General features: G+C 40.1%; 1 protein-coding gene across 5 annotated transcripts in view; it reads left to right on the top strand.

Moving 5' to 3' along the window:
- LOC136439859 (serine/threonine-protein kinase TAO1-like) overlaps positions 1-14,636 on the top strand; it is a 35,176-nt gene that overhangs the window by 15,599 nt on the left and 4,941 nt on the right. For 3 of the 5 annotated variants that reach the window (XM_066435497.1, XM_066435507.1, XM_066435533.1), the window contains exons 4-16: positions 2,776-2,877; positions 3,479-3,524; positions 4,029-4,239; positions 4,765-4,856; positions 5,992-6,085; positions 6,871-6,952; positions 7,551-7,742; positions 9,363-9,395; positions 10,451-10,615; positions 11,158-11,483; positions 12,373-12,469; positions 13,330-13,458; positions 13,724-13,921. In XM_066435497.1, the coding sequence (XP_066291594.1) occupies positions 2,776-2,877; positions 3,479-3,524; positions 4,029-4,239; positions 4,765-4,856; positions 5,992-6,085; positions 6,871-6,952; positions 7,551-7,742; positions 9,363-9,395; positions 10,451-10,615; positions 11,158-11,483; positions 12,373-12,469; positions 13,330-13,458; positions 13,724-13,921 (1,767 nt within the window). The remainder of the gene's footprint in view (positions 1-2,775; positions 2,878-3,478; positions 3,525-4,028; positions 4,240-4,764; positions 4,857-5,991; positions 6,086-6,870; positions 6,953-7,550; positions 7,743-9,362; positions 9,396-10,450; positions 10,616-11,157; positions 11,484-12,372; positions 12,470-13,329; positions 13,459-13,723; positions 13,922-14,636) is intronic. The other 2 variants (XM_066435516.1, XM_066435525.1) reach the window with 2 other exon arrangements.

Below are 14,636 nucleotides of genomic sequence, written 5' to 3'. Positions count from 1 at the left end.
TTGTGTGGCGGCATTTACCAGAAAACGCAGAATGTTTTCCTCCCTTAAAGTGCTGTGTGTTAGGGATGAATACTGTTCATTCTTGGACAAACCTACACCTGATCCCCTTGCAGAATTGTACCAAACTGCAGTTGTGGTACATTTGTAAACAAAATGAAGAATTGTTACTCAAGCAACTGGATAAAATTTTGTTGCTTGAGTAACTATGTTTGGCATATCTTACTACCTGGATGTCTAACCTTCATCAACGGAATGAAGAATTCTACTCATTTCGAAGTGGAAAATATAAAACCAGCAGTTTTGTGATCACCCCAACAATAGTCTCTTTGTTGTGGAAATTCTATGAATGACTCATGTAGTTCATAACAAAATCATTGGTCATCAGTTGAAAGGAGGAAGATTTGTTAGTATATTTTGGGAACCAGGTTCAAAACAGTGTACTCATAGATATCATCCTTTGTAATTTTGTGTTGCCTAAGTTATATCGTAAATTCAGTTTCTTTCGTGGCAGTTTTATTTTCCAGTAGGGCCACAGCAAGTAAATTTTATGGATGACATCCTCTGCAGACTCCAAAATTAATGAGATAGGGCGAAAAAAAAACAAGGCGGGCCAAAAAAAACAAGATTCCTATATTTTCAAATTTTGAGATCATAAGTCTTATTAAACAAGAATTGAGGCGACGAAATATGATATCATGACCAACAGGTCTTTTATTCCTGTATTCAACCAATGAGGTTTCATATATAATAATATAAAACCTTGATTTAATGTAAACATGTCCTTGTAGCTGTGTATACATCTCAATAGACTAACTACAACAAATGCAGAAAAGAGCTTGTTGTACCATCATCTGAAGCAACTACACTGGGAATTCATATGCGATGAAACACCTTGTGTATACAGCTCAATTAACTAGACCCCCCCCCCCCCATTATTTATATAATGTCCTTGCTAGAACAAATTCAGAAAACAGCTTGTTATCATACCATCATGGGCAGGAACTACACAGGGTATTCATATGCAATGAAACACCTTAGACTGTCAACGTTTACGACATATTTGCCCATTTTTGGCACGTTGACCACCGTCGGAGGGCAATGAAATTTCTTGTTTTTTATTTCGAAATCAGGCGAAAATTAATGAGCGCGCTGATGTCATCCATAAAAATTACTTGCTGTGGCCTAGGTTGAAAAAAAGGTTTTCGCAGCTGATTGTTCTAAATTTGCCGTTGAAACAGTTCTGTAGTACAGCAGTCATTCAAAGGAGACACGGTTATTTCGTCAAACATTTGCGCTGGAGCGATCACCTTCGAGACCACGAAAATGAAACCACCGCAAAAGATTGATGATTTACAGTAACTAGTTGTAACCCGAAACCCAGGCTCCATATCTAATCATATCTTAGCTGTACGGGAGTCTGAAAAAGGCACGCAGCCAGAATTTGCCCGGAGGCCAAAGTGATGCGGTCTTGTCATTTACAGCGGATTATCGGGTTGAAATGTGGCAATAATGATCTAAATTAGATCCATAACTCACAATGGTATGTGCTAGGTTGTCCAACCTGTCAAAACCAGTGTGCAGAAGTTCAAATTATAAGCTTGTCAAACTACTGTAGTGTCTGTCTGGGGTAGGGTAGGGGTAGTTTGTATTTAGAAGAAAGACCAGCCAGTCAACCACCTTTTGTAAATTTGTGGTGTTTTGTTTAGTGGTAAACAGAAGGCATCCAACTTGACCAAAGCTCAGTGTTTATCGTTATGTGCTTCTTTGTTTACCGTTCTTTGCTCTGGGACAGCTGTTCTGTTTACATTTCTTTCTTTTGGCACAGTAGTTGAAATAGTTGAAATATTTGGCTATGCTATGCACTTGACCTACTAGTACTACTGCTATTAGTACAAGGTAGTTATTAGTTTTACCCAACCGGGCAAATGATTATAAAGTTGAAATGACATTCACAATATTTCCAAAGTATGAAATCTCCTAGACAAAGAATTACAAAGAATTAAAAACAGTTGTAAATTATGACAATAGCAACCCTTGCGGTGACTCGGAATGGACATGTAAGAGTCATGTACAAAATGTAAACTAAAACACTTTCTTGACAAAAGACTCTGCAAAATAACATGAGATATGTGACGGAAAAAATCTGAATGTCATTCAGTCTTATGTGAAAACGGTGGTACTGTTTTCAGTCTTTGTGTTTGTTTGTCCTGGTGTGTATGTTTTTTATAAATATTTCAGAGTGGTAGGATGTGTGGTGAAAAATGGTGTAACTGGAGACTTGCAGGATTGGAATGAAAGGAAAGGAAAGTAAAGTGATCTCGAACCAGTTAAGCTCAAATGGACTCAATGAACAGATAGCTATTCTTCCACTGGTCATGACAGAGAAGACAGACGCTATATATATGTACAGTATTTACATGTTCATTGTACCTGGGGAAATTCCCCCAGCTCTTTTTGACCAGCACAATGAACAGTAGACCACGGCTTAACATCCCGTCCTAAGGTCTGCAACCCTTTCCGGTAGCGTGCATGTCGGGTGAGCGACACAGCCGGGATCGAACCCGGGGCTTCTAGTTCCAGAGGCAAGATCGCTAAACACTGGACTACAAAGGCTAGTTTGGCCCAGGTTCAAAGTTGGTGCCACTGGCTTGGTCAGGCTCCAAAGTCCTACAGGAAGGCAGAAATATTAATTAACAGAATCAGTGAAAAATTCACAATAATGATTGAAACGAGGAATTCACAAAAACTCTATGATTTCTTGTTGTCTTTCTGCAGAAATGGCAGGACATCATAAAAGAAGTGAAGTTCTTGCGAGAACTCAGACATACGAACACCATCGAGTACAAAGGCTGCTACTTGAGGGAACACACAGCATGGGTAAGAGTCCTCTCTGTTTTGTATATTGCTTGTGCAATCTTGGACTGTTGAATTGGCTGATGCAGTATGAAAACAATGTTTGGTATCGTCACAAGAAAACTGGTACAGTAATGGTAATAGCCCTTTAGTTATGTTGTATTCTATCCTAGCTTTCTTTGTTTAGGGTTCTCACCAGAATTTTTTCACAGCAGAATACATGTAGATGTAGTCAGGTACAGAAGGCAAACTTTGCATGGCGCAAGGCTCGCGTGAAGTGCTGAAGATATGACTACATTATGGCTGACTCTGGCATCCTCCCCCGGAAAATTTCAAAATCCACAACTCCAAGACAAGTTATTTCTTCCATTTTGAGGGACAAATTTAGCGTATTAAAGTTTTCCCTCTGTTACAGCCTAATTCCAAAGTATCATTTAAAAGAATTATTTTATGAATGGTCACAGGGTTCTTTCCAGAAAGAAACCTCCATTTCCTTGTTTAAAGACAGTGTAGGGTCTAAATTACAGTATAGGGGGCTCAAATCACAGTGTAAAACTAAGAGGTCCCTACCCTCAAACTATGCTAGCTAAAACCTTGATTGTTTACATGTCCAATTGTTTTGCAGTTGGTGATGGAATATTGCCTTGGGTCAGCATCAGACATCATAGAAGGTAAGCTACCTAACAGCGTTCAGTCTGCTTACGGATGTAGAATGGGATTCTGAGAGAGAAAAAATTACATTGCCTAAATGTTAAGGCATTCATGATGATCTTTTGGCAAGTAAGATTTTACTTTTAGTTGTTTTGATGTAAGAGAAAAAAGTATCAACTGTAGTTGTTTGATTGCAGTTGACCAAACTTGTCGGAGTCACAGATAAGTTTTGTCAAGACAGAATCTTACAACACTGCTCTATGCAATTAAACAGTGCATGGTTTTAACTGTGCATGCACAGCAAGATTGTGGAAAATATGTCAAAGGTGATGGCCCCTAAGACATAGATAAATACATGCCTGGACCTGTATTAAACAAGGTCTAGAAAAGAACTGTTTAGAAGTTAGGGGCCTTCACCTTTGACATATAACCCACAATACATCTCGCTGCACCATCATGTGCATTTTAAACTGTGAACCAGCTTATTGTCTCCTTGGCTTACCCAACATTGTTTTCTCTCCCAGTGCACAAGAAACCCTTGCAGGAAGTGGAGATAGCAGCGATCTGTCACGACGGTATGCAGGGCCTGACGTACCTCCACAACAACAACAAGATCCACAGGGACGTGAAGGCAGGGAACATCCTACTGACTGAGGACGGCACGGTCAAGCTGGCCGACTTCGGCTCAGCCTCCATAGTCTCTCCTGCTAACTCCTTTGTTGGGACGCCATACTGGTAAGGGAGGCGGGATACTGTAATTCTTGTTTCTTTCACAGGCTATAACTTTATATTCACTGTTTTCACGGTTACCTCTGTACCATGAACTTATCATCACCGTGAAAAAAATGTTTATCATTTATGATTCCTTCACACATCCCATCTGTAAAACACTGCCCTGGAACTAAGAAGGATGACACTTGCCTTGTGGCACATAGTTCAGCAAGTTTCCTTGCTGTTTCTGTAGCAGGGTACATTTTTACAGGGAGGGGTTGCCAGCCCTTCCCCTTTAACTTGCTTGGGGCACTTCCTCAAACATGGGACCTCCATTTTACGTCCCTTCCGAAAGACAGGTGCAGCCCCAACCGACTTGCCCTTTCATAGGATTGAACCGGGGTGTCCCAGTCACCAAATAATCAGAACCAGGAGCTCAACTGTGAGGCTGCTACCAGTTGAGCTACAGGGACATCCCCTTCAGTATTGTTCAGTATACCTTATGATACCTTAACAAGCTGTACATGACATTGTCTTGTTGTTTTACAGGATGGCACCTGAAGTAATTCTAGCCATGGACGAGGGACAGTATGATGGAAAAGTAGACGTTTGGTCTTTAGGAATCACATGCATAGAATTAGGTGAGTTTCGGAGACACTACATAGTATACAAAGATGTAGAGTATATGGCATTAAGTTCAGCCGCAACAACATGATTGTATGAAAGCCAGTATCAAATGATATATCATAAAAACACTTAAAGTAAGAAACATATAGTAGGCTTAAAGGCTCACATGTCATTGGTGACAATGTAGAAATGACAGTGATAAGTACACAGAGACAAATGCAATAATTATTACTTTACGTAGCTGCATGGTAATTTATGACAGTTTTATAGCATACCATACTTTAAGGCCCATTCACACTTGTGTGTATAGTCAAATCCGTGTAAGCTGTGTATTAAAATTTTTTGGGGTTTAGGTAAAGTTTGTGGGGAAGAAGTTGTTTTCTACTTTGTGTAAACCACCATTGCATATGTGCAGCCTGGTTATTGAATTGAAAAAATGAATTTTTCGGCTGCAAACTACACCCAAACCAGAAAATGCTAATATGCAAGTCATACGGACCTGAATATACACACAAGTGTGAATGGGCCTTAGAGTATGGTATGCTTTGAAAGTGTCTTAAGAAGTTAAGACATACTAACCATGCAGCTAAGTAAAGTAATTGTGCTTGTCTCTGTGTACTTAACCCTAAACCAAGCACTTCAGGTCAATAATCCACTGTGCCTATTCCAACTTTTAGCACTGGTTTATGTGTACAAAAGGATCTCTAGCCTTGTTAACTTGTCTTCAAGTGCATTTGCACCCAGTATTTGGAGCTCTGAAGTTATTCTGCCCAAGAGCTTTGAATCAGAGATGGACCTTAACTGTTTAACTTTGTTGCTATGGATATATAGTCAGCTATACACTGTATATTTGCCTATTAATGGTTAAGATATACATCTAACGTTACATAGTATATTAAGCTCCCTTACATGATGATGATTTCAATATTTTGCTAAGTTTGGTATCTAGTCTTACACTGTTTATATTCCTTTTTAATGTTTGATATATCTTTAACGTTATATGGTATGTATGATATTTTAAAGGGCTAAGTTCTATGTTATGATTTCAATGCTTCGTAATGTCCTTACAACAATTCATCCCATTGGCTACTACAGTTGGATGACCCTTCTACTCGAATGAATAAATTTACATATTTGTGTCCCCCTTAGCGGAGAGAAAGCCGCCCTTATTCAACATGAACGCCATGAGTGCCTTGTACCATATAGCACAAAATGATGCACCCTCTTTATCTTCCATTGATTGGTAAGTACACAAACCTTTCTTTTATAAAAAAAAAACAACAACGGCCATTCTATGCAGGGTTCTCACCAGAATTTCTTTTTACAGTATAGGGGTCAGGTACAGATGGCCAACTCCTCGAAAAATTTTAAAATCTGTAAACCCCTAAGACACTATTTCCTACTATTTTGATTGACAAATTTTGTGAAGTTAAGTTTCCCCTCTGTTATAGTCTAGTTCTAAAGCTATATGTTAATTTTTCAAAAGATTCACAAAGGATCAGAAGGTTCTCTCAAAAAGAAACACCCCTACACTGGTTGAAAGACAATGTACATTGTAGGTGTATAAGTTACAGCATATGGGGTCCAAATCACAGCATAGGGGGGCCCAACACTTGAAATATGTTACCTAGAACTCTGCTTTGGTGTTCAAAAATCCTCAGCCAACATTTTGTACAGTTTTCAGACAATGGTTTGACCCACTGTAGTGCTTAGGAAACTCTGAGTGGATTTTTCTTTTTAGGGCATATACACATTGGCCTATTAGGAAAAGTTATTAAATTTTGGGAAAATCCAGATCCCAGACATTAGTATTGCAATTATTCCTTGGCAGATGTTACTGCTCTGACTGCTATCTTTGTTGCATCTCTAGCTCATAATCATTCTCTTGATGTTGTACAGGCTATGTTGTTTTGCATATCGAATTATGTCAGTTATAGATATGGTTTAAGTCGAAGCAAATTGTTATCAATTGCGTGCAGTTGAATCATGTGACTGTCTATAACGCTGTTTTCTTGTATCCGTTGCCAGGTCTGAGGAGTTTAGGAATTTTGTAGACGCCTGTTTACAGAAAAACCCTGTGGATAGACCTACAGCACAAGAGTTGTTAGGGGTGAGTCACTCCAAAATCATCCATATGTAATATCAATAGTGGTATGATTGCAGATCCTGGTATTATGCTTCATTAATGGGAAAGGATGGGATCTTTCCTCAGTATTGTATGGTATCTATGGCGATGGGGTACAACGTATAGTAAAATGGTGAAAAGAAACAATGACAGAATGATGTGTAAAAAGTCTATCAATTGTTTTGAAAGATTCTTGGCATATCTGTGTCGTTGAAAATGATAAAAATGCCCTTCAAGTTCAGCTTTTTCACCACCCCATGTGGCAAGGAAAAAGAGAGCTGTATACTGTAAATCCATTTAATATTGCAGTTGGTAATCTTAGCTGTTGGGGAAAAAGGGAGTAGTTCACTGCATTTGATTTTAACAGTGGGAACAGACATCACTGTCTCAAAATGTTAGTGATCAAATATTTGGGATGATGAAATTTTAGTGGTTGATTAGTGATCGTTAAAGTAGCTAAAATCAAGTTACCATTAACAAATCAAGAATTACAGTATGATGCATGCTGTTCCGTCACAGTCTTTAATTATTAATTGTTTTCCAGAGACTAATTATACAAATATCTTCCCCCCCCCATCTCCAGCATATATTTATCACGAGAGAACGTCCTAGGAATGTAATTATAGACTTGATAAATCGGACGAAGGACGCTGTCCGCGAACTGGACAACCTGCAATACCGCAAAATGAAGAAGATTCTGATGGTGGAAACCAAGCCGCCGGAAAACGGACCCGCCGACGATCCCGCGGAGGAAGACACAGAAGAGGATTCGCAGGTATGTCCGAGCTGTTGTTATGAACGTACGCACACAGTAATCATAATAATAATGGTTTTTATTGGTCAGAAATTACCCGCAATGGCAGCCTTTCTAGCGCTGAATTGATGCAGGGTATTACAGGTTTCACACACTACACAACATATACATGTAAAATATCTTATCCACACTTGCATTTTGTGGAACTGTCGCAAGGGTCTGGGCGGCTGCCATTCGGCGCCACCAGGTTACCTCAATACGAATTTCCCCAACCAAAGTCAGGTACCCATTTACACCTGGGTGGAGTGAGGAAAGTCGTGTAAAGTGCCTTTCCCAAGGGCACAAGATCGGTGACATGACAGGATTCGAACTCGGGACCTCTTGGTTCTGAGTCGAACGCTCTGCCGTTGCGCCACGCGACCCCACATGGTAGACATGGCGTCTATACAATAGGTACTCTATTGTCCCCATCTTTTGTTTTTGACAAAATCAAACCGCATGATTACATAAAGCCAAAAGGAAACAAGTAGCTCCAGGAAGATATTAGATTTGACAAAAAAGAAATCCGTCATCTATGAAATGTTCTAAGAAATTGTAATCAAACTCCAGGGCTGTCTACAGGACTTAAATTTGCTTATTGGGACTGATAAAAATTTCACTCCATCCATTCCAAAAATCTTAACTTCATGACCTGAAACTGATGAAAACCTCTTTTTGTAAGCTTAAGATGACAGATTCAACAACAGAAATCAATAACATGGACTCCCAAACAATATGTGGGGCGGAAAAAAAATTGAAAACTGAGACAGCCCTGTCAAACTCTTTTGAAAGAGCTTCTACATAAAATATCTCTGTCACCAAAATTGTTCTCTTCTTCCATGTCTCTGAATTTGGCCGAAAAATCTACTTAACGTACGGTATATATTTTTAGAGCTGACAGGATTTGTCTAACCCTTACTATCTCCTAGTTCACATCATTACATGTCCGTGGCATTATTGTAGTATTACCTTTGCTGTTACTTTCAGCATCTTTATACTGTAACAATGTACAGAACAGCTCATGTATACTTAACTAACATGTATTTGCTGATTCATTGTTGGTTTCTGTCCATGTCTGTCTCTCTCTTTGCCAGGAAATCTTCCTTTTTAACACAGCTGTAAAAACAAAAGATTTTTAAAAAGGAAACAGTTTTAAGTTTTTTAAAACAAAACTGTAGCTTAATGGAAGGAGATGTGTACAGAAGATATGGATAGATTTGTTAGGAGACATTCAGAATTTAAGTCATCTGTAAATTTTGTCTCAGATATATTATATTTACAAGCTGAGTGGACAAGGGATGTTAGCTTAGAACTTCAAGACATTTTTCTAGGTTTCTTACAGTCTTTCAGAGTTGTAGAAAACTGGAATTTGTAAGAAATGTACATTTTTGATAAATTTGTATGCAAAAGTGATGATATTGTAACCTTTAGTGATATCAATGTAGCTTTGTATTTAGAAAAGTTCCAAATAGTCAGGTGAATTGCACACGGTCAAGAAGATTTTGTAAAGAACATTGGCTGTGTGAACCCTGGATGTAGTTCTACTTGTGGCCACTAGGTGGCAGGCTTGGCTGAAATGCTTTTGCTTCTCTTTCCACTCAGCACTTCACCTTGATCTCCACCATCTTGAAAAAGGCAAGGCCTCCACTCTTGATGTTCAGTGCTGTTGCCCCCCTCCCCCCTAGACACACACATCTAATTGTGCCCTATAACCAGCCAATTGTTATGTCAGCCAACTGTTTCACTGTTGTTAGCAGTTCAAAATTAAGACACAAATTATGATTATGAAAGAGTCACACTAAATATCCGGAGGTTCCTATCATGCTTTATAATAGAGTCAACATATTTGACAGGCCAGGAGTGCCTAGAACCATTCACACAAGTAATATAGAATTTGTACGAATTTTACAAAAAATATGCGAAAATGGACGAATTTTATTAAGAAAAGGTGCAAAGCACTTATGCAAAAAGATATGAATCTTATGGAAAACACAGTCTTTTTATGCAAACTGGCCAACCGCTGCCTGGGCCAAGTGACAAAGGGGAATATTCAAGATGGCGGCGTAGAGCTGCGTTGATGGGACAAGATGATGTGATGTGTCAATTTGACACAAAAGAAGAACTCACAGGCTATGAAATATGTCTGCCTGATGTATAAGCCTGTTCAATGCTTTAGCGTAAGAATATCTTCTTCCAATGCCGGTTTGCATGAAAAGACTACGTTTTCAATAAGATTCATTATTACGTTGTACCAATTTTGTAAAATTTTTGCGAATGCTCCCCTGGTTGTTAAGCCTTTATCCAACATCCATGATTAGATCATGCACAATACCATGATAGGAACTTGATTTAGAGGCCTAATCAATGATTCCTCTACATTTTTGTCAGCATGGTATTACCAAGTACTTTACAACGGACTAAAAATGCAGAAATGTTCGCGGTGGTTGTATGTTCGCTGTTTTCATGCAAAAAGCTGTTCCATTGTGTGACTGTAGCACTACTATAATTGTTTCAAACGCGACCTCAATACCACTGCAAACACTCCATTTTCTCCCTACTGCGAAATTAAATCCCTGCAAACATTTCTGCATTAACAGTACGGTATATTAAATCAATAAATGCACTGTTACCTTGCATATCTTTTTGCCTGGATGTCTAACCTTTGTCGACGTACACCTTTACCCCATCAGGAGGGAGAGCCTTACAGTCGGTCAGGCACAGTGAACAGCACGACGAGTGGCCAGAGCTTCAGCCAGATGTCCAGCCAGAGTAGCAGCACCAACAGCCTCCCCGGGGCCGTGGGGATGGACACCAAGGACGAGGGGGCCTCCCCTCTCCTCTCCAGGGTCAGGAAGGTGAGAGAGTCCAACCAGTTTAGCTCTACTGAACGCAATGAACAGTTGAGCTACTCATCAGGTTATGACATAGACAACAGACTCTATGTACTGACAGTATATAAAGGTTCATAGTTTGTGGTTAAAAGCCTACAAATCTTGTAGTGGATGTTAGTTGAAACATCTGACTGTTTCTTAAGTCATATCCAGTTGCTTGAGTAACTGCTTTTTGGCGTATAAAAGTTTATTGTACCAGGGCTTTAACTTAATTTCAATCAGATAACATAGAAAATTTGAGTGTATTTTACTTAAAAATGTGCAGATATTTTCCTTGCATTCTGAATTTGTGTGAAATTTCAGACAGGTCTTTTTGTTAGTCTAGACACTGGTAAAACTACATGTACAGAGCACAGTATGGAACACATGCTTTTTTGCTGTCTTGCACATGTAATTCATACTTTTGCTGAAACAGCCCTCAACCTTATGCACCATGTGGCGTCTTACAGCTTATTTGTATTGAGAACCCTACATTTAAGTCATTCCTGTTGCTGTATTATCACCAGGGATCCACTAGCAGCTCAGGAAGCCACCATAGAGAAGAAGAGCCCAGACAACAAGAGCACAGGCCGTTCAGGCCTCAGCCCCCTCCCCCGCACCCCAAGGGCAAGGCCCCCACCCCCCACGATCCTTACCACCACCACCACCGACATCCCAGGGAAAACTTCGCCACCATCAGAACGACGTCCATCGTAACCAGGCAACAGAAGGAGCACCAGCATGAGAACGAGCTTCGCGAGCAGATGTCTGGCTACAAGCGCATGAGGCGACAACACCAGAAACTTCTAGAGATCTTTGTCAAGAAACTAGAGTCAGAAATGGAGGAGCATAGGTATGCAAGAATGTGTTACTTAATATGACTGAGTCTGTTTATTGTACAATAACTGCTTAAAAGAAAGGAAAACTTACAATAAACAAGCCTACTTTACTATGCTGAATATACCCCAAAGTCAAGTTCATAGTTCAGGGGTCTCCCACCATATCCAAATTGCCCCATGCTGACGGCTGTTCGACTGACTGATTGAATTTGGTGACGTCGGAAAGCTACATGTCCCCATCAGTTCTGATATATATGAAAAGGGCTTTCTCGAGGATGATGTCGAGGAATTTTCCCACGAATTAGAGGGAATTTACTAGGCAGTAGTAGTGGGCAACCTCAAGCCAACCGTACACACTCAAGCCGTATCTTCAGAAAAGACGCTATAGCCGCATAGTCTCTGTTAAGACTTTATTCAAGCCCACACCCAGACTAGTTTCGCCTTGATGTGGCTTTCTCGATGGTATAAGGCTCGAATGAGCCAAGTACAGTGTGTCCTGTCTTATATAAAGATCAGTGCAAAGTGCCCTGGTGTCTTAACCAATCACAGTACAGCAAAATAGAGGGAATTTACTAGTTTGCAGGCATTTCCAAGTTACGGTCAATGTTGGGAATGTATTGGGATGTTGGGAATTCCTTAATATGTAAAACAAGTGAGAACTTGACTTAGGGGTATGTTTACAATGCAGCATTATACAGTATTAGACTAGTAGGCTTTCCATTCATCTGAAGAGAGTGATGTGTTTGTGACATTTCTGTCTCTGTGTACAGTGTTTCTGACTTCGCAAAAAGGTATTAAGTCTGTCTGGCTGATTTCTTGTTTGTTTGATGTGCGATGACATTTTGGTGTTAGGAAAATGTATTTCATTTTCTTTGACAAGAACCCCTCCTCTTGTTTCTGCAGGTTAAAATTAGATAAGGAGTTAGAAAACCAGAGAATTACATTTGGTAGTGAGTTAGAGAAGATGAGGAAAAAGCACGCTGGGGAACTAGACAGAAAGGTGAGCGATTGTTTCTGTTGTTATATCAAACTTTATGTCATACCTGGGCTGCAAAAACGTTCCATACGGGTGTACCGGACCGGATGATAACTTGGGCTATCACACAGGCTTCTATTTTATCGCTTCTATAGAATATGCATTACACGTGTGCCGAATGCGCCGCTGTCAAAAATTTGAATACTGGATTAAGATGTTGGAATTGTGGCTTTTACAATTTATTGTTCGAGGACACCAACTTTTCTCAACTCCTGGGGCATTTCGCAATGAAATGTGTGTTTTCTCGGGTGGGTATGACATACAGTTTGTAAATGAAATACAACACTGTGTATTCTATATGTAGTTATGATTCGTTTTCGAAATTGATACATAACAAAACAATCCTTAATTTACATGTATATGTGTAAAAAGCATGCTCAATGTTACTTGGATTTGATTAACCTAAGTTTGGACTACATTCTTTATTCACAACCAGGGATAAACGTAACAGCCAATCTTGTGGAGAGTGACCGTCTGTCACCTTCCTCAGGGCAATTCTGACTGGTTCACTATGAACTGCAGCTAGGTGTTGCTGCTAACAAATGCAGTCCCAAATGTGTTAGTGTTATGTCACATGCACAGATATTGTTACACAACAATGAAGGGGCACTTAGATTTCTTAGCAGCGACACCTATAGCCACAGTGCAAAGTGAACTGGTCAGAATTACCCTGGAGAGGGTGAAAGACGGTCGCCGAAACGTCCGCTGTCATGTTACTCCCTGGATGTGAATAAAGAACGTTGCTATTCAGTCAACCTGATGAAATTATTCACGGATGGTCTTGGACTTGTTTAACACAATCTGGGAATGACCTTTCCGCCCAGATCAAGAATGCAATAGCGGACGAGAAGAAGTTTGTGAAACAGATCCAGCAACAACAGGAGACAGAGCTGAAGAGCTTCCAGGCCATGCAACGCCAGGAGTACAAGTTCAACAAGGAGAGGCTCAAAAAGGTGTGTTAAACCTTTGGGGACCTTTTGGCACCAAATTTGTTTTGGTTATGGGGTTATGGAGCAGGGAGAATGTTTTCGTTTCGTTTCAAGGCATCCTCATGCGTGCCAAAGCGAGGCCGACGTGCAGTTGCACGAACAGCCCAAGATTATACCCGAGGTCCCTTCAAGGCTGTGGGTCACATTTCATTTCATTTCAAAGATCCTTGTTTTGTGTGGAAAATCCAAATATGAACTGTAACAAAATTGTACGCTGTTTCCTCGGCAGGAAATGGGTGACGACACACCCAAGAAGGAACAGCGTGAGTCGCTGCGCAGTCAGAAGGAGAACCTTCAGCAGCTGCATGCGGAGGCCGAGATGTCCCTCGTACGCAGGCAACGCGAGTTCCTAGAGATCGAAGTCCGCAAGTTCCGCCGGAGAAAGCTTTTGAAAAGACACCTCCTCGAGACGGACTTTTTAAAAGAGGTGAGTGCAAAACTGGTGAAAATTGATTTTGTATGTTAAAAGGGTTAATTATAATTAAATTTAATTTTAGTTTTTTATTGCAACCTCCTGCAAGTTATTGTTGAGCGGTTTTTGTGTTATGACATTCAAGATTTCCCTGATTTGGTGTTTATCAATAAGTTGAATGAACAGGATCAGGGCTGTCTCTAGGACCAGTCCCTCTGTCCTGGGACAGAAATTTGCTCCTTGGGGCGGATAAAAATTCGTCTGTCAAAAATATCTCAACAAAATAAATCAACAAAAATCAAAAACATGGGCTCAGACACAATAAGTGGGACAGAAAAAAGGAAACCACCACCCTTTACCTCCCCAACTAGCATCAGGTACCCATTTTTACACCTGAGTGAGGAACATTGTGTAAAGTACCTTTCCCAAGGGAACATGACAGGATTCAAACCCGGGACCTCTGGGTTCTGGGCCAGACACCCTGCCATTACGCCACACGACCCATTGCACTATAATTGAAGAAGTCAAACCCAAAAAGCGTAGATTGTATTCCGTAGCAGTTCTTAAAATAGTCACTTGTTCCACCTGTCACCATTGCACTATCGATATACTTTTTCTATGTTGATGAAGGTTAGACATCCAGGTAATAAGATACGCCAGAAAAGTTACTCAAGCAACTCAAAAAAATTTTATCCAGTTGCTGAGTAAGTATTTTTGGCATACTTTTTCT

This window comes from Branchiostoma lanceolatum, chromosome 1, assembly GCF_035083965.1.
Source record: "Branchiostoma lanceolatum isolate klBraLanc5 chromosome 1, klBraLanc5.hap2, whole genome shotgun sequence".
NCBI classification, from domain to species: Eukaryota; Metazoa; Chordata; class Leptocardii; order Amphioxiformes; family Branchiostomatidae; genus Branchiostoma; species Branchiostoma lanceolatum.
Note: the sequence above shows the minus strand (reverse complement) of the source record. Positions and strands in the feature narration are given on the sequence as shown.